This window comes from Callithrix jacchus, chromosome 15 (genome assembly GCF_049354715.1).
Source record: "Callithrix jacchus isolate 240 chromosome 15, calJac240_pri, whole genome shotgun sequence".
NCBI lineage: Eukaryota > Metazoa > Chordata > Mammalia > Primates > Cebidae > Callithrix > Callithrix jacchus.
The window spans coordinates 86,611,942-86,631,610 of NC_133516.1; the positions used below are offsets into that span (position 1 = coordinate 86,611,942).

Sequence of the window (19,669 nt, forward strand, 5' to 3'; positions counted from 1 at the left end):
ATTTGGTGTGAATCTAGAGAAGTCAACCATTACCAAACTAAGATTAGGGTCTGGGTCAAGGGGATGAAGATTAGGAGAACAGACATGCACAAGAGCAAGAGAATGATTCCAAGAGAGCAGAGAGGGATCCAACCAGAGGTCAAGTGTGAACAGAACTAAAGCTGGGAGCAAGGAAGCTCAGGAGCTGAAGCTTTTAGTTGCAGCAAAGGCTAACAGGGCTCCTGAGTGTTAGCAGTGAATTCCCAGTTCTTTTTTTGTTTCTAATTGAGTCTAATCTTAGAAAATGCTAATGAAGCAAAGATGATCCAAAATGATTGATGACTTAAAATTCCTTAAATTTGGTTTTTAACTAACTTGGTATTTATTTTTTTTTTGATGTGTTTGCATAGTTGTTGGAATTCATTATACTTAAAATAATGTTATAAAACAAGACTAAGGACTTCTGACTCAGGAGAATCTGGGATATTTTCATACTTTATTCCATTCTCTGCTTAGAATTTTTCTGATTCCACATTTTAATGCTGGGAATATATAGCATCACTTCCCAGACCAATTATCTTTCCTTCTAGAGTGAAATGATTCTATGATAGTTTTGCTGATTCACTAAGGGTTTTATTTGTAGGATTGAAGTTACAAAGCAAATAGCATCAAAATAACATTCTTGAAGACATCCTTCCCATCCACATCTTGAATCTTTCCACATCTTACAAAAGAGGGAGACTCACAAATGTGAAAAATAATAAAGGTCAATGAAAACATTTTCAGATGAACAAAGGTTAAATTCTTTTAAAAAAATTTGTGTTTCTCCAACTGACTCTCCTTAACTTATCCTGGGTATTATAAAATGATTACATCATCTTATAATTATGAAACTAAAATGAAACAATAGGGGCATGATTACTAACTTATAGACATTAACTATTAACTTACAACCAGGGTCTCACAAGGCCGCATTGTTGTGCCTTTGTCATGAACTTTGCTGGTGACAATTAAGTAAAAGACAATTAAAGATGAGGAGAACAGACATGCACAAGAGCAAGAGAATGATGCCAAGAGAGCAGACAGGGATCTAGCCAGAGGTCAAGTGTGAAAAGAACTAAAGTTTGGAGCAAGGAAGCTAAGAAGCTGAAACTTTTAGTCACAGTAAAGGCTAACAGTGTAAATTCAGAAGCATAACCCTATGAAAAAACACTATTGCACTTTAGATATTTGCTCTATGCTTCTGGATATGTAAACCAGGAGACAGAGGTTTATATCTGGGTATTTCAACCTCAATCCTGTCAACATTTTTGATAAGATATGTCTTTGTGATGGAGGCTGTCCAAGGTCTTATAGGATGTTTAGCAACACCCCTGGCCTCTACCTACTAGAAACCTCCTCCCTAGTTCTAACAAACAACCAAAACACATTTCCAGATATTGCCAATATCATCTAGGGGCACAAATTGCCTTCACTTTGAAACTTCTTATCTGACTGTTCTTTCTTAAGAAGCAAAGAGATTTCTCTCACCCATCCAGTTACTCTGCTCCCAGACTCTGCAATGTAAAAATATGAGTATACATAACTGGTGAGAGATTACATAAAATATATTTATTTGTTATCAGTGAATAAATACCAGATTATACCCTTGAGAAACGAAGGAAATTTATGTAGGCTAAGTCTGGATAAATTTGAATGCTAAGTTGGTATGTTTTTTAGCAGCCATTTATGGTTGTTAAATATGAAATGTGTCAGCAACTGGACAGGTTTAATATCTGGTAGATGTGCATCAATTACATCATGGATATCTTGTCAGTAAATACACTATTAAGTAATCTAATGGTACAAACTGAATTTAGCATTTCTTTTCTACCTCCAATTATATTCATTATTTTAGAAGCATAACCCCCACCTTTGTGGAATGTTACTAGAATTGTCAATGTACCTGTTTGTATAAGTCTGTATAATAGACTTGGTAGAAAGTGTTTGAAGAAATTCAATGCTTAAGATTTGTATGGCTGCATTGATTTTTTGTGACTGTTTTATGGAATCAAATATACTGAACGGGGAAGATAAAAATTTGTGTGCTTGCCTTTCCTTTTTTTTCTAAAGATGATTTTTTAAAAATCATAGGTTTATAGTTGAGGTAGGTATTCCATCTGATTCGAGGGTTCATGGTTAACATGAGAAACCTACTAAGCACTTATTTAGTAAGTTATATTTATTTTTCACAGTTTTTCACATGCAATATAGATAATTTCGTTCCTAGAGATAATCTTTCTTCATAGTGGACATAGGAACACATTTTTTTCTCTCCTTTACTTTCATTTTAAAACCACACTCAAAAATTCTCTTTGAATTTTCCTTTATATCTGATAACTTTAATTATTTCTTAAGAAGTGTTAAAAGAGTTATCCATCTTTACTGTACCTATTAGACAATGAATATTTTATAATTGACCTAATGTAATTTGCTAAATTAAATTCAATTTGTTTATTCAGCATTTCAGTATGCATCTACTATGCACATGGCATATTTATGTTGCTAGGCTCATTGAGGGCTCCAGACGTGAATCACAAGAAGGTCACTGTCTCAATAAGTTTATGAGAAAAGATGAGTACAAATAACTCTAAGCAATGTGGAGTATGGTAAAGCCATAAAAAGGAAGTTTGAAGAAGGTTACACTAATGAGAGAAGCTTTTCTGGAGAGGTGGCACTTTGTAGCATATGTCCATGTCCTCAGCTGCCATCCATAAAACCCACCCGAAGTGGAAGGACGTTCTCTGATCCTCTCCTCGGGGCACTAACACCCACTGTCATTAGGGTCCAATTCTTTCTAAACCTGGGAATTATTTGCAACATCATGTGTTTCTCAAGACAACAGTCTATTAAAACAACAAATAACACTAACAGGTTTTTGAAATCCATCTCTTCACATTTTTCTTGTTTTAGCACAGGTTGATTTTAGAGATAAAATCATTAGGTATAAAGTTTAGAACTAAATTGCAGCAACATTCTAGGTGGGTGATAATTCATTATTATCACATTATAATGGCATGGCCCGAGAATTCTCATTTACTCCACAGGACTGCCCAATGAACAGTTGAGCCAACATAATCAGAGGTGCAAGCTCATGGTGCTTATTGGTGATTCAGTGAATTCTGGGAACCTGGGTCTATATTTATATCAGCATTTCTTATTTCAGTGTAGCCAGGTGGTCTGTCGATACACTGTATGACTGGTTATTCTCTCTTAATAAACATAGATAGAGCTCCACAAACTGAAATTACTGATTTTGGTTTACTATCTTTTCTTTCTTTCTATTTTTCTTTTTTTTTTAGAGGCAAGGTCTCACTCTGTTGCCAAGGCTGGAGTGCAGTGATGTGATCGTAGCTTACTCCAGCCTTGAATCCCTGAGTACAAGTGATCCTCCTGCCTCCAGTCTCCCAAAGAGCTGGGATTACAGACATGAGCCACCATGCCTGGTCCTACCATCTTTGTTATGTGTACTTTTTTATGATTAAAACTAGTTGCCACCTTAAATTAACATTTTAAAAGAAAGAAAATATTTACTTCTGAAATTGCATTATTCCTTTACCCATTTTTTATTAAGAAAGTTTTAGTCACATTGTAGAAGGATTATTTTCTAGTTTATAGAGCTAATATATTTATTTTGCAACTATTTACATAGAAAGGAACTCTGAAATATCTGGAGAAGTGGTTTCCTTTTTAAAAATACTGTACTATATTGTGTTCTGGTGCTTGAAATTTGGCTAACCATCTGAGTTAGTAAAAAGTATATATGTATTTTAATATACTGTACACTCGTTTGTCAGTAAAAGATGAATTTTAAAAAATAAATATGCATAAAACCCAAAGTAAATTGTCATAACAAAATTTACACCTAATACATTGTTTTGTAGATGAACTTTTATGCCTCTGTCAATTCTGCTGAAATAGTCAATTACTTCTTTATAAGAAATATCTGAACACCCTCAAAGAATAATATGGAATAATGATCTGTATGATTTTAACTTTTCCATGAATGAAAATTGCTAAAATGTCAAAGGACCATAAAGTCCCAACTTAGAAACTTTACCTTACGTTGTTAAGGAAATCTGTCCAATTTATTTGTGGATTCTATAGGACTTGGGATGGGAACATGAAATATAGGTTATCAAATGTCCTGTATCTGCATGTGTGACCCAGTTAGTTCACGAGACAGGCATTTATTAAGTACCTGTTTTATCCCAGATTAGTTATTGGTAGTATCCAAATGAATAAGGTAAAAAATTGCTGTTTTTATTTGATTCACATATTTATGTAAACTATATTATATAGTATTTTTTTATTTCAAAGTGGACAGATTGGAGCCATATTTGGGGCTAAGAGGCATTCAGAATACATCTATAATGTAGCAAATCTGGCCATTCCTGTGTTAAGCTGTGCAGATGGGAAACATGCACAGGGAAAAATGATAGAAGATTTAAAACACATTTACATGGGTAAACTTCTATCCTTCTTATTAGAATAGAAAAAACATGGTAAATCTACATTCAGCAATTTCATTAATGGCCTAGAGTAAGACAGCAAACAGCCTATTAATTAATTCATCAATGACTTTAAATTCAGAGGTGCTGCAAACATCACCATGGACAGAGAAATGATGCCATAAGAGAGGAGAAAAGAAAAAGAAAAACTGAGCCCGGAATGAAGCAGAAAGCATTCATGAAGTTAGCTTGGTGCTCATGATAAAAGGCCTCCAAATTATTAAATACATAATCTACACTCAATAATATCTGCATGGCAGAGAAGCACATGCTTGGAAATGGAGATATCAAGTGATACCTAAATCTAGTTATGTTTATGAAAACAAATAGGTAAAGAAGAAAAGTAAGATCTGTGTATCTTGGCACCCAACTTATTAAGTCAAATTCTTACTCAAGGGTCAGGTATGGTGGTTCACGAATATAATCCCAGAGCTTAAGGAGGCCAAGTTGAGGAGATCACTTGAGGCCAGCCTGGATAACACAGCAAGACCCCATCTCTAAAAAATTTGTTTTCCAATTAGCTAGTCCTGGTGGCATACACCTATAATCCTAGCTACTTAGGAGGCTGAAGCATGAGGATTGCTTGAGCCCAGTGGTTCAAGGCTACAGTAAGCTATGATCAGGCCACTGTACTCCGGCCTTGGTGACTGAACAAGAACCTGTCTCAAAAACAAAAATTCTCCCTCTAAAAGAAATATACAATTCACTTAAAATTGATAAGATAAGGAGGTCTTCATATTATACCATAGATGAGGTATTTAAAAATACTTAGCTTTCCTTTTTCATATAAGAGACACAGTTGGCCTCTACATTCCTATGTGGACAGCCTATGTGTTATGACCAATTTTCTGTCTATGTTTAGTTGTTTTGACCTGAGAGAAAAGCTGGATTTTACTTGGTTTAGAAAATACAGGGGAACAGGGTGTCTTAATTGTCCTGCTATGGTGCTCATGGATCTTTCTGTTCATTCCCTTCTGCCCCAGAGTGTGAGCAGCTGGCTTTGCAGCTGTGAACAGGGTTTGGGACATCTCCCTATGGGGTAGACATAAATCTTGCCACAAGGATGCAGACAGAGGTTTTTTGTTTTTGTTTTCTGCTAGATTTTTCCATTGCAAGACTCTTGCTGGAACTGAAAAAGAAAACCATACTCACCAAAAAGTATTTACCCCTCTTTCACTAATGCATGTTCTTTGCCTCTTTCTTTCAGATTTCAGAAAGAGGCCCTTTTAAGTTTAAGCAGTAATTCAAATAAGCATTATTTCTTTACCTTTTTTAATCTGTTGGTCTGTGAACTACAAAATTGGTTTCTTCATCTTTGTTCAAGATGGCGTGCATTCAGTGTGACAAGAAGTACTGGTAGCAACCTAACTTGCCACCAAACAAGCTTATGCCTTCAGCAGCTGTAACCAAACTTATGCTACATGATGTTTGCTTTGATTTCCTTGTCATAACACCTATCCCCTTATGCCTGGATCTGCTAACACAATTTTCACTCCCAGAAGTGAGCATTCCAAACCTGTAAAGATCAGAAGTAAACTCAGCAGTTTAGTCTAATCCTATAACGATGGAGTATAACTAATCTCTCATTACAGAATTACTATAGGAAATACTTTATAAAGAGTAAACACAGTTCAAGATGGAGTAAAAGTGCCACGATATCCATTGTATAATTCTCAAAATTACATAAACAGATGGAGTTCTGTGTAAGTGGCCTTTTCCAAAACAAGAAGAAGATAATCCAGTGGGAAGTCAATACTAATTCAGCTTTGCCTTCATTACTCATACTCTCATTGTTTATTGCTGAACTGAGTCTAATATAATGACATCCATCCACTGGATGGTAATTAGATCTTAAAAGAAATAGTGAAAGTTCTAAGGACTCCAAGAAATGGCATGGCAATAATCCATTCTACGTATAATTATTTTTCTTGTTTGGACTTGTTGAGTCTGATTGCCTAGAGAAGAAATGCAGAAATGGTTGTCGTTAAGGCACTAATACTGTTACTCTGCTCTGTCAGGTGTGTTGTAGAAGACAAGAACTCAAAGGTGGCCTGGTTGAACCGTTCTGGCATCATTTTTGCTGGACATGACAAGTGGTCTCTGGACCCGCGGGTTGAGCTGGAGAAACGCCATTCTCTGGAATACAGCCTCCGAATCCAGAAGGTGGATGTCTATGATGAGGGTTCCTACACTTGCTCAGTTCAGACACAGCATGAGCCCAAGACCTCCCAAGTTTACTTGATCGTACAAGGTAAGGAAAGTGTGTGATACAAGGATAGTAAGAAAGAGGTGGGATTTGAAGAGTAATAATGTACAAAATATTTGCAGAGTCCTTTATGAAAAGAAATATTTTCAAAGATACTATTGCTCTTAAGCATCAATTTTCTGTCTGGAAAGAGTCTTAAAATGAGAGGACCAAAACAATATAGAGGGTATACTCCTGTTATTGTGAGCCAGTACCATTGGTGAAAATGTTTTCACCCAGCACTGAGTGTAAAAACACACAGCAAAAGCCACAGCTGATGGAACAAGGTAAGTCAGGATACCAGAACACACAGAATGAATGCTTAGAGCCATATGAAGTACACTTTTCCACTCAATTAAGTACCAGATGCTTTGCTGAGTTGAAGAACGTCTGGGCTTATCTGTCCTCACCCTGAAGATCATCACTGATTATCTTTCTTTTATGATAGCAATATTCTTTGGAAAAATAAAATTTTCCAGAGGACTTTTAAATTTTATCAGCAGTCCAGGTTTCCATGTGGTTTGTATCTCTACTTAGCGACAAGTTACTCATGATCAAATCCAGTGACAACGATCTGCAAAGTCATTGGGGACAATTTGCTTCTACATTGGGGTTTCCAAGGGCATATCTGAGTCATAGTTTTATGGGATAAAAATCCTAAATGGCATTCACATGCCCCCAAACTATTGCTCTGTTGGGTTTCTTTCCTTATAATTGCAGAATGAGAACAAAGCTGATCAGCTGCACAATTTTTTGCAAGTGAAGTCCAACCACCAGCAGTTTCAGTGTATCTATCAGGAAAGATCTAAGCACTAACAAACATTAGAGCTGTGTTCATGTATTCTTGATTTATAATTTTATGTAAATTTCATGCAAATTAGGCATGGCCCTAGGGCTCCTGTCAAGGTTCCAATGCAGTCAGTGGTATGGCAAAGTTTGACTGTAGCTTCTATTAATATGTTATGGAATTGATTATCGCAACATTTAAATTATTGCTTTCCCAACTCCTCTGATTAATAGATTGAAACTGGAATCAAATACATCAGAGACTGCCTGGTGCAGGGGTGTTTTAGTCATGTGACCTCTATTTTGGTCCATTTGCAATGGCGGACAGCTTCATTTTATTGTCTGTGAAAAGCATGTCTAGTAGCTTGTAAAGTTCCAATCACAGTCAAAGCATAGGATGCTACTCTTGCAGCTTTGTAGAGAGGGCTTAAGCTCCATTACAAGAGAGACACCAGGGTATGGATCTTAGGCATCCTATTTAAATTTGTAAACATAACTAGAAATACATTAATATGTCAAAGGGTTAATTTACCAACTCTCTCAAAATAAATACATGCACACATTTATTCACACACACACACACCAAAACAATATAAAAAATTCTACTAAATTCAATGGCAGAAGGAGAGATAACTAGTTTACTTAGGACATCTTAGAACTGATTTTACCTACTGACCAATTATTGAGATTATCTTGTGATTTTTCCTCTTTGATTTCTGAGGTAAGATTATTTATTCATATATTTCTTTATACTGGATTATGCCTGAAAAAATTCCTTGATTATATTATGATGTTTCTACACAACTTTAGCTTTGTGGCCTTTGATACCACTAAAAAGCCACTAGAGACTGTAACTAGTAATTGTGTATTGTCCTATACTGAATAAATTTGACAACCTAAGCATTATATCCCTTGGTTTCTAGATGAGCAAACAGAAGTTTATTAAATTTAGATTTCTTGCTCAAGGTCACAAGACAGTTCAGAGAATAGTTGAGTGCCAAGCAGATCTAGCAACCTAAAGCACTTTCCACTGGAATGGAGATTTTTGGGTTTTTGTTTAAAAACAAAAATGCCATTACTTAAGATTAATTTAAGGATTTATAGTTAAGAATTTATATTGAAGTCTGAGCTCTTAGCACCAGATGCCCAATGTTACTCCTCTTTTTCTTATTTACCTTTGCATTCTTAAGCTACAAACGTGATCATCTCTCAAGGGTTAGAACTAAAACTATGTTGGATACTGCATGTACCTTCCTGACACGGCAGTGCAAGTGAAATTAAATTTAACTTCCGGATGGAGAACAACCTACTGACTGCCAAGTACTGTTTATCTACTGTTATCTACTGTCTTATTTAATTCTAGTAATATTACTTTTAAATAGATGTTTATCACTTTGTTTTATATATATGCAAAAGCTTAAAGTTCAGAGACAGGAAGGAGCCTGCCCAAAGCACTCTGATGGCTTAGGACAGGGTTTTAAACCCACGTTTGTCTGATTAAAGATATTATTGTATTTTATTCCCAGCCACATTGTTTTGACAGAAAAAATCAGCAACGAAGCTTTTACTTACAGGGGGGATGAAGAAAGCATGGTCTCTTCCTTAAGCCTGAGTCACCAAGGGAAATTTTCGGACAATTACATATATATTAGATAATTTGATCTCAAGCACCAGATGGCTGAATCACATTGCCTTGGGGCATTCAGCCTTATGACCATCAGAGGTTCCAGCCATTCACACTGTTCCCATTAATTTCTACTCCATTCTTTAACTCCACATTGTTTTCATCACATCAAAGATATTACTAGGCCGGGTGTGGTAGCTCACGCCTGTAATCCAAGCACTTTGGAGGCCAACGCGGGCGGATCACCTGAGGTTGGGCGTTCAAGACCAGCCTGACCAACATGGTGAAACCCCGTATTTAAAAATTAAAAAAAAAAAAGATATTACTAATAGGAATGACTGACATCTCCCTTTTCCCTAACCTCAGGGCATCTTTCTTTAGAATCTAAGATACTTTTGATTTTTTATGTCCTGCCTCGATCACCCTCCATGGTTTCTGAAAATGGAGTTCAACTAATCATTATGTAAATACTATATTCCTTTCCTTACACAACAGTGAGGCCACCCTGAGCTCAAAGGTGCTATGAGATATCACTAAAGAATAGCAGTTTAGAAGGTGGGCTGTGTAGACTTGCATTGCATGATTCAAATCTGTTTTAATTCTTGCTATTTAAATATACTTTGGGGGTAAACCACTTAATTTCTCTAAGGCTCAGTTTTGTCATAAGGAAAATGTACATAAAACTAACATTTTAAATCCTCCAAAATTTATTTTAAGGATTAAATTAGATGATCTCTTAAACTTCTAGTCCAGTGTCTAGAGATCATGTTTTCTTACCCAGTAGGCTAATGATATTGATAATAATAGTGTTAATGATGATGATGAATACCATGATGCTGCTGGTGCTCCAGTGTTTCCATAAAGCTCACTCCTGTCCTAAGGTGCTACCCAGAGTCTAACAGATGCCTTTAGTTATTGCCTACTATTCTTGCAGTAGGCTCTTTCAGTTTTTATTTCGGGTCCCTCTAGCCAATTTTTTCAGCTGTCCTTTTCCTTAGCATCCAGTTTTCAGCTTTACTTCCTTAAGATTCTAGAGAACATCTTTTTTAAAAAATTATTTTAGGTTTGTGTGGTACACAGATAAACACATGTCATGGGGGTTGGCTGTACATACTATTGTAACACCCAGGTATTAAGTACCCAACAGTTACCTTTTTTTATCCTCTCTCTCCTCCCACCCTCCACCCTCAAATAGACCTCAGTGTCTGTTGTTTCCTTCTCTGTATTCATAAGTTCTTATCATTTAGCTCCCACTTATAAGTTAGAACATATGGTTTTTGGTTTTCTGTTTCAGCATTCGTTTGCTAAGGATGATAGCCTCTAGCTCCACCTGTGTATTTGAAAGACAATCTTGTTCTTTTTTATGGCTGCATAATATTTCATGGTATGTATGTACCACATTTCCTTTATCCAGTCTGTCATTGATGGGCACTTAGGTTGATTCCATGTTATTGCTATTGTGAACACTGCTGCAATGAACATTCACAGCATTCTACCATAGAGAGCTTCTTAAACTAACACTTCTAGATATGATTCTTGTATAGCCTTCAGCAAAGGCAACATGTTGGTTTGCTATGCTTGTGAAAATGCAGATTTTGGAGAACCACAACCAGAACAATGGAATCAGAATTTTGAAAAATGGAACCTAAACTTCAAATCATGCTCTGCAGGTGATTCAGATGCACACACAAAAATCAAGAACTACTACTCTAAGGATCTAAGCAATCAGTGAGAGGCATCTACTGCTGCCTGCCTGCTCATTTTCCTATATGACATTGAATCAAACTATGTATAAAATTCTACAGAACAGGTACTAGAGCCTTATAATAGTAAAAAATATAAAATATCTGTGGACTCATCAAAAACATTGATTAATCTCATGTGCTTGAGCCCGGGGAATACTGGATCCAAAAACTACAGTATTTGTTTTAAATGTTACATTAAAAACTTTCATGTGTGTGTGAATACAAAGGAAATTCTGACATGACAACATTTTTAAATGTGAATCTTATTTTTAAATATCCCATTCACCATACTTTACAACACATCTTTTATCATATTTTCTATTTATGTATTTATATATTCTATTTATGTTAAGTTGGTACCAATAATAGAGTGGTCATTTTTATGTTGAATCTTTTGCTCCAATTTTTATACTATTCTAATTTGGTTAATGTTGTTTTTAAAATAGCCTAATCTGCAAATACTAATATTGGAGATGATTTGTTTTAACATTTTGAAGTTTTAAAATGTATTTCTAAATAAAGACTTAAATTTCACTGTAATATTAAATAGAATCCCGTACATTTTTCTCAGCACTGACTTGAATCATGCATATGGCTTGTAGGACTCTATCCATTAGCTGCCAGAAAATTTTTATTGCATAATTACTTTATTTAAAATAATATAATTGTGAAAAATATGAGAGTGGGACTCCTTACAAGACCAACATGTTTGGTGTGTGTGTTTTTTTTTAATTGCCATATTTAAAAAGACTCATTTCCTGTATCTTATTAATCCTAGAATTTGTATAATGACTTAAAATTGTAATGTCTCTAAGATGCCTTTTAAATTTAATAATTGAAAACTTAAATATTAGGAAACCCAACTCAATTTTTTTTTTTTTTTTTTTGAGACGGAGTCTCTCTCTCTGTCTGATGCCAGGCTGGAGTGCAGTGGTGCAATCTTGTCTCACTGCAACCTCCGCCTCCCGGGTGCAAGCAATTCTCCTGCTTTAGCCTCTGAGTAGCTGGGACTATAGGCACATGCCACCATGCTCAGCTAATTTTTGTATTTCACTATGTTGGCCAGGATGATCTCGATATCTTGACCTTGTGATCCACCACCTCAGCCTCCCAAAGTGCTGGGATTACAGGTGTGAGCCACTGAGCCTGGCCCCCAGTTTACATTTTTAATGATTAGTCTAGAACTTATTGTTTCTAGGATTTAAATTTTTAGAAGCAAGTTTTACAATCCTGTTAACTACTCTGAATGCTGACCAAAATCTGTTGCCCAGAACTCCAAGAAAGTATCTCGTTCTTCTCTCCAAATCTCTCTCCTTTCCTGGTTACTCTTTCTTCCTTCACTCCCACCCTTCTTCCTTCCCTTTCTTAATAAATATCATGTTGCATTGATTATTGTTTTCAACAATTATATGTTGCATATAAAATTTTATTCAAAATTCAGCCTATAGCTCTTTTTAAATTTTAAGGCATTCTAATAAAATAAGAATTGGAAGTCTTAGATTTGTTCTTGGTGTTAATTTTATTTATTATTAAAAATCTTAGTGATAAACTGGAATTTTCTCATTTGAAATTTAGATGCTGAAGTGTACCAGGTTTTCTACTCTTCAACTTAATTTTTCAGACAATAGTCTCTTGATTGACTGCTAATAGATTAGGTTCAGACTTGAAAGATTTCACTGTTCACATCAGTTACCAGACAGCTAATGAAAGGGAAGAACTGAAACTTTTTAGTGAAGATGGTTAGGAATATTACCCCATGAAGTTGTAACTTGTTATTCTTCCCTGTAGAAAGGACTTCAAGTTTTATCTAAACCAACCCCATCCAAGCATAATTAATTACTATCTCCAAACCCTTTTTAATATACCTGTATTCCATATTTTAGTTATTAAATTATATAAACCATATACATCCACATACTTTCTAATCTAAACTGCTTTTGTCCTTCTTCGAAGGAGAGAAAATAAGGGAAAGGTGAAAAAGTTATCTTAGTACCAATAGTGGCACCAGAGTTGGCTCAATATAAAAATCTTGACTTCATGAAAGAAAAGAAAGTTACTTGAAGATAGAAATTAATAGACACCTATATTCAAATCTTGAATCCCTGAATCTATGAAGAATTTAATACCTTATGGGCAGAATTTTGAGGGTTACTGGGAAGATGTAGAGGTAGAGATTCATTTCTTATTTTATCTGCCTCTGCTAAATATTGTAGCTATATCCAGTCTATGCCAAGTTATTTTTACTTGGATTTAAATATTGTAGCTATATCCAGTCTATGCCAAGTTATTTTTACTTGGATTTACATAATACTATATGTGGCTATTCACACGTGATCTAGTTTTTATACAGATATTTTATCTTAAGTATTAAAATAAGGGTATCTACCCTTTCAAGTATGTTTACGTAGTACCATAAGCCACTATAAACTATCATTATCTGTAGCATTTATGTTTTCTACACTTCTTTACCTTAAAAATATTAAAGGCAATTTTTTGAATTCATGTATTTAAAAAGTCAAGGAAGTGCCGGGTGTGGTGGCTCAAGGCTGTAATCCCAGCACTTTCGGAGGCTGAGGCGGGTGGATCACGAAGTCAAGAGATCGAGACCATCCTGGTCAACATGGTGAAACCCCGTCTCTACTAAAAATACAAAAAATTAGCTGGGCATGGTGGCGCGTGCCTGTAATCCCAGCTACTCAGGAGGCTGAGGCAGGAGAGTTGCCTGAACCCAGGAGGTGGAGATTGCGGTGAGCCGAGATCGCGCCATTGCACTCCAGCCAGGGTAACAGGAGCGAAAACTCCGTCTCAAAAAAAAAAAAGTCAAGGAAGATCACACACACACATACACACACACACACACATTTCAATATATAGGTACTTCTGTTTTCAGTTTGCTACAAAGAAACAACTTTTTTTTAAATGACAAAACTCCTCCTCTGTATGACATGGGTTATCTTTACAATGTTTCCAGTCCTAGGTCTGCCTGAGTGAAAAACAAATTAAGCATGAAAAATACAATAAGGCTGCTTTCGTTATTATTTGTTAAAAAGCTATCAGGCAGGCTAAAGTGCTGTGGAAGAGCAGCCAACCTGTACTAAGGCCTGCAGAAGGAGGGATTCTGAGTGGGGAGGCCTCTCTGAAAGGCCAGGCCCACCCAAGAGAACAGCTGAAGGGAAAAACATTTGGGGATTTTGTGACCTTGGTTACATTGAAGAGAATTGAGCAAGTAGATAAATATTTTGAAGATAATGATAACCGGTTTCTTAAGTTGGAGAAGAGAGTGTAAATGTGGACAGGGAGAAAGCTAAAATGAACCTTGTGCTGTTGGATTGAAGCTGAAGTTATTAGTGATTACATATAAGTTTTATTGGGGTGGGGTGGGGGCGGGGAGATGGAGAGGGAGAGGAAGAGAGAGAGAGAGAGAGAGAGAGAGAGAGAGAGAGAGAGAGAGAGAGAGAGAGACATACACACACACACACACACACACACACACACACACACACACGAGAAATACATATATATTTCCTAGCCCTGCCCACTAAGAGGCTTTGGAGCAGGGATACCCCAGTAACAATTCGTATACCTAAAGTTAGCATCCTCATATTGGTTTTAAAATATCACTATCCACTAAAAGGAAGGGTTACTTGGAGAAACAGCTGGTACCAGGACTGGGATCAAGGAAGGAACAATATGACTTGGAGCATCTTTTGGGCCAGAATGTACTCAAAGAATGACAAGTCATGCCAAAAGTACACAGAGGCCAGCTTGAGAGGGACTTTCACCAGCCAAGTATGGGACAATTAGTTACTGAAAGAAATAATTGCAATATATTATAATTCTGATATAAACTAGACACTACTCACTAAATAAAGAGAATATAATGACCTTTTGTATTATAGAATGCTAATAGAAGGAATGATGGAATTTGAAAAGTACCATTTGGCAACCCTCAAAGAAATAATTATTTCAAGCAAGAAATATCAATGGATACTAAAACTTGCAAGCGAAAATGAAATAAGGAATAATGTTAAAGTAGCTACCCACAAAATATATTCTATTGAAAATAATAGAAATACCTATATATTGAATATACATATAAAGAGAGAAAAGAATAATTTGAAAAGTAGTAAAACCTAACTGGCACAATATGAATCAAGTGATTGAAGTTACCACTACCAGTAACGGGACAAATTGACATCATTTGCCAAAAGATAAGAGGCAATGAGCAGAACACACATCACTTCTGTGAAGTATTTCCCAGAATCTGAGTCTAATAAGAAGATGACATTGGTCACACCCACATTAAAGGACATTCTATAGAAAGACTGGCCTCTAATCTTCATAAATGTCAAGCTTATAAAAGTCAAGAGAGACTGAAGAACTGCCAAAGACTGAAGGAGATAAGAGAAAAATGACAACTGGGTATACTATGTGATCTTTTTGCTACACAAGACATGATGCAGCAATTGACAAAACTTAAGTGGAGTCTGTGGGTGAAGGATACATGGGACTTATTCGTATTATTCTTATAACTTTTCTACAAACTTTGAAATTATTTCAAAGTGAAACATAATAATACTTAAGGCACTAATACTTAAGGCAGGTATTAGGATTAAAAACTTGTGACTAAAGTAAAAAAATTAAATATTAAATGCAGCATAATTAAGCAGGTTTTTTCAACCATAATCCATTATAAAGAAATGTATGAATAAAATATATTTCATTAAAAAGTCGAGGGACAAAAATAGTGAGATAATCCCACGAGGAACAAAATACATAGGCTATAGTTCTTTTCTTGATGTGTTTAAATTACTCTTAAATTTAGTAAGCTAAGTATGGAGGATTTATTTCTTAACATGAAACAGATGGGTAATTAGGGTCAGGACTAATGCAAGTATACCAACAATCATTATTATTAACGTTAGTCTAGGAGTTCTAGTCAATGCAATGGAACAAGATAATAAAATCAACTGGGTTAAATATGGGAAAGGAGGAAATAAAAATTTATTACTATTTCTAGCGAATATGATTAACTAGAGAAACTTGTAAATTACTAAGCAAATATATTAACACTAACAATAATTTTATTAACTTGTGCGTTTATCTGAAGAAATTGTATTAAATCTATAGTTTCTATATATAGCTATAATAAACATGTAAAATATACTAAAAATGTCTGTTCACAAAGCTGCAAAAATATAAGAACATTGACGAATTAAATAAGCAATATAGAGAACCTAAATTCAAAAATTGAAAGGATAAGAGAACAGTCTTGTTTGTTTGTGTATTTTTTGTTGTTGTTTTACAATACAATGAAATCTTGAATGGCAAAACAAACAACATTAAAGACGTAAAGATGTTTAAAATGAAAATATAATGATCTCCAATGTAAACTGAATTTTTTATGTATCTAAAAATTACTTTGGGTCTTTTTAAATTGAAATTACACCAAATTTTTTCAAGTTAATTATGAACAATGGGCAGGCATAAATAGCCAACGTCAAAAAATAATTATTATTTTATTAGGGAAGAAAGACTTCTACAGCTAGAAAACTACATCTGCAAAACATATTAAAGAATGATCAAGTCAGTGAGAAAGTAGGATTATTCAACAATTGGTTTTGAATGAATTAATTAAAGAAAAATAGTGTATTTTTACTAAACAGCCATTTATGAAAATTAATACCAGATCTCTTAAAGATTTAAAAGCTAAAAGTAAAGAAAAAGGCCAGAAGAATTATCAAGAAATATCTCTCCAGTGGAGTGTGGAAGGTTGTCTTAGCATAAAAGTAAATGAAAAGCATCGGAAACAAATTTAGCTGTATAAGTACAAGTATATAAAATTAAAAGAAGCGATAAACTGGATGCGGTGGCACAAATGCCTGTAATCTCAACACTTTGAGAGGCCAAGAAGGGTGGATCACCTGAGGTCAAGAGTGTTCGAGACCAGCCTAGACAACATGGTGAATAAAGTGAAATCCCATCTCTACTAAAAATACAAAAATTGGCTGGGTGTGGTGACACATGCCTGTAATCCCAGCTACTTCGGAGGCTGAGGTAGGAGATCACTTGAACCCAGGAAGCGGATGTGGCAGTGAGCCGAGACTGTGCCACTGCACTCCAGCCTGGGTGAAAGAGCAATACTCCATCTCAAAGAAATAAATACGAACAGATTCCAACAGATTAATGAGGACAATTAAAAAAATGAATAAAGAGAATATGACTAAACTTTGTCAAATACATAAATTGCCAATTTATAAAAGGACACATGGAAATAGCAAGCATAAAAAATTATTAAAACCTCACTAATCATCAAGGAAATGCAAAGTAAAACAGCAACAAATCGTTATTTTTTAAACTAGTAATACTAGGAAAGGGTTAACAAAATAAAAATGACCAGAATTGACAAGTCAATAGGAAAATTTTTTTTTCATAAGTTGGAAAATTTTTTTTGCAATAAAATTTATTTTATTTATTTATTTTGTGCCCATCATCCCTCCCCATCCTCCCCACTCCCGCCCTGCTGTCCCTCCCCTACCATCCCCTCCACCCCACCACCAGCCCAGTGAGTGTTACTCCCTTCCCTGTGCCCAAGTGTTCTCATTGTTCATCACCCACCTATGAGTGAAAACACGTGGTGTTTGGTTTTCTGTTCTTGTGTCAGAAAATTGACACTTTTATATCTCCCCGTTGAGAGTGTAAATTAATGGAAACTTTCCCTAGGGTAATGTCTATCAAAGTTTAAAAATATATTTGTATCATTTGACCCAATAATTTCACTTCCATTGTGTGTAGAAATAAAACCATCAGAAATACAAATAGTTTTATGCAAAGTGGTCATCACAGAATTATTTTTAAATAAAATTATGGAAAATGTCATAAATACTCAGAATAAGGAATTGGAAAGTTAAATTAAGGTCATTTTATGAGAAATACTATAATAATGAACATCACAGTGGCTGCCTAGCATTCAAACTTCTTCCCTGTTTTCAGGAATTTTCTTCCTTGTCAATATGGTTGGGATACAGACATTACTACCCAGTATAAATGCTGAAATAAAATCCAGACATCCTCAAAACTGAGGCTTCAGCATGAGATCCAGGCTTTAAGATTCCAGTGCACCCACCCCAGACTCAGAACTTTTAATAAACATTACTGATACAAGAAACTCAAAACCAAAGAGAATCTATTCAGGTAATTGGTGGCACTTGTACCAGTGAGCTTATATGCAAGTGGCTGTATCACTGATGTTTCAGTAAGGCCTGCATCCAGGGCCACGCTGTTGGTGGTGAGAGCTATGGCATTCTCGTTCAGATTCAACAGCAGTTGTGCCCTCTTTATATGATTTTTGGCATAATTCTTTAGACTTTTCCCTGTAATGTGGGTTGCAATGATTTTCTTTTTTACACAGACAGCCAAAGATGTTTTTTCTATTTCTTTCAAAGAAGAACACTGAGTTATACAACTAAGCAGACATTAACTATCATGTTTTATAAAACATTTTATTAAATGATAAAAAATATTTGCAATATAAGGAAAAATGAAATGATAGTATGAGCTCAGCCCAAAAGATTCTTAAACTGATAAGCAACTTCAGCAAAGTCTCAGGATACAAAATCAATGTGCAAAAATCACTAGCATTCCTATACTCCAACAACAGGCAAACGGCCATATCATGAATGAACTCCCTTCACAATTACTACAAAAAGAATAAAATACCTAGGAATACAGCTAACAATGAAAGCAAAAGACCTCTTCAAGGAGAACTATAAAACATTGCTAAAGGAAATCAGAGGGAACACAAACAAATGAAAAAACATTCCATGCTCATGGATAGAAAGAATCAGTATTGTGAAAATGGCCATACTGCCTGAAGTAATTTATAGATTAAATGTTATTCTCATTAAACTACCATCAACATTCTTCACAGAATTAGAAAGAAAACTACTTTAAAATTTATATGCAACCAAAAAGAACTTGAATAGCCAAGACAATCCTAAGCAAAAAGAACAAAGCTGAAGGCATCAGGCTACCTGACTTCAAACTATACTTCAAAGCCACAGTAACCAAAAGAGCATGGTAATGGTACAAAAACAGACACATAGACCAATGGAACAGAAAGAGAACTGAGAAACAGGACTATACACCTGAAACCATCTGATCTCTGACAAACTTGACAAGAAACAAGCAATAGGGAAAGGATTCCCTATTTAATAAATGGTTTGAGGAGAATTGGCTAGCCATATGCAGAAAATTGAAACTAGACCCCTTCCTTATACTTTATAAAAAAAATTGACACAGGATGAATTGGAGACTTAAATGTAAAACCCACAACTATAAAAACCCTAGAAGAAAAGCTAGGCAATACCATTTCAGGACATAGGCACAAGCAAAGATTTCATGATAAAAATGCCAAAAGCAATTGCAACAAAAGCAAACATTAACAAATAGGATCTAGTCAAACTAAAGTGCTTCTGCAGAGAGAAAAAAAACTATCATCAAAGTAAACAACCTATAGAATGGAACAAAATTTTTGTAGTCTATTCATCTGACAAAGGTCTAATATTCAGTCTACAAGGAACTCAAACAAATTTGCAAGAAAAAACAACTCCATTAAAAAGTAAGCAAATAGCAATAACAGATACTTCTCAAAAGAAGACATTCATGCAGTCGACAAACATAAAAAAATCTCAACATCACTGATCATTAGAGAAATACAAATCAAAACCTCAATAAGATG

General features: G+C 35.2%; 1 protein-coding gene across 4 annotated transcripts in view; it reads left to right on the forward strand.

Moving 5' to 3' along the window:
- The window catches only part of LSAMP (limbic system associated membrane protein), a 633,432-nt gene that overhangs the window by 333,145 nt on the left and 280,618 nt on the right, over positions 1-19,669 (forward strand). For all 4 annotated transcript variants that reach the window (XM_003734914.5, XM_002758786.6, XM_008982408.5 and 1 more), the window contains exon 2: positions 6,548-6,780. In XM_003734914.5, the coding sequence (XP_003734962.1) occupies positions 6,548-6,780 (233 nt within the window). The remainder of the gene's footprint in view (positions 1-6,547; positions 6,781-19,669) is intronic.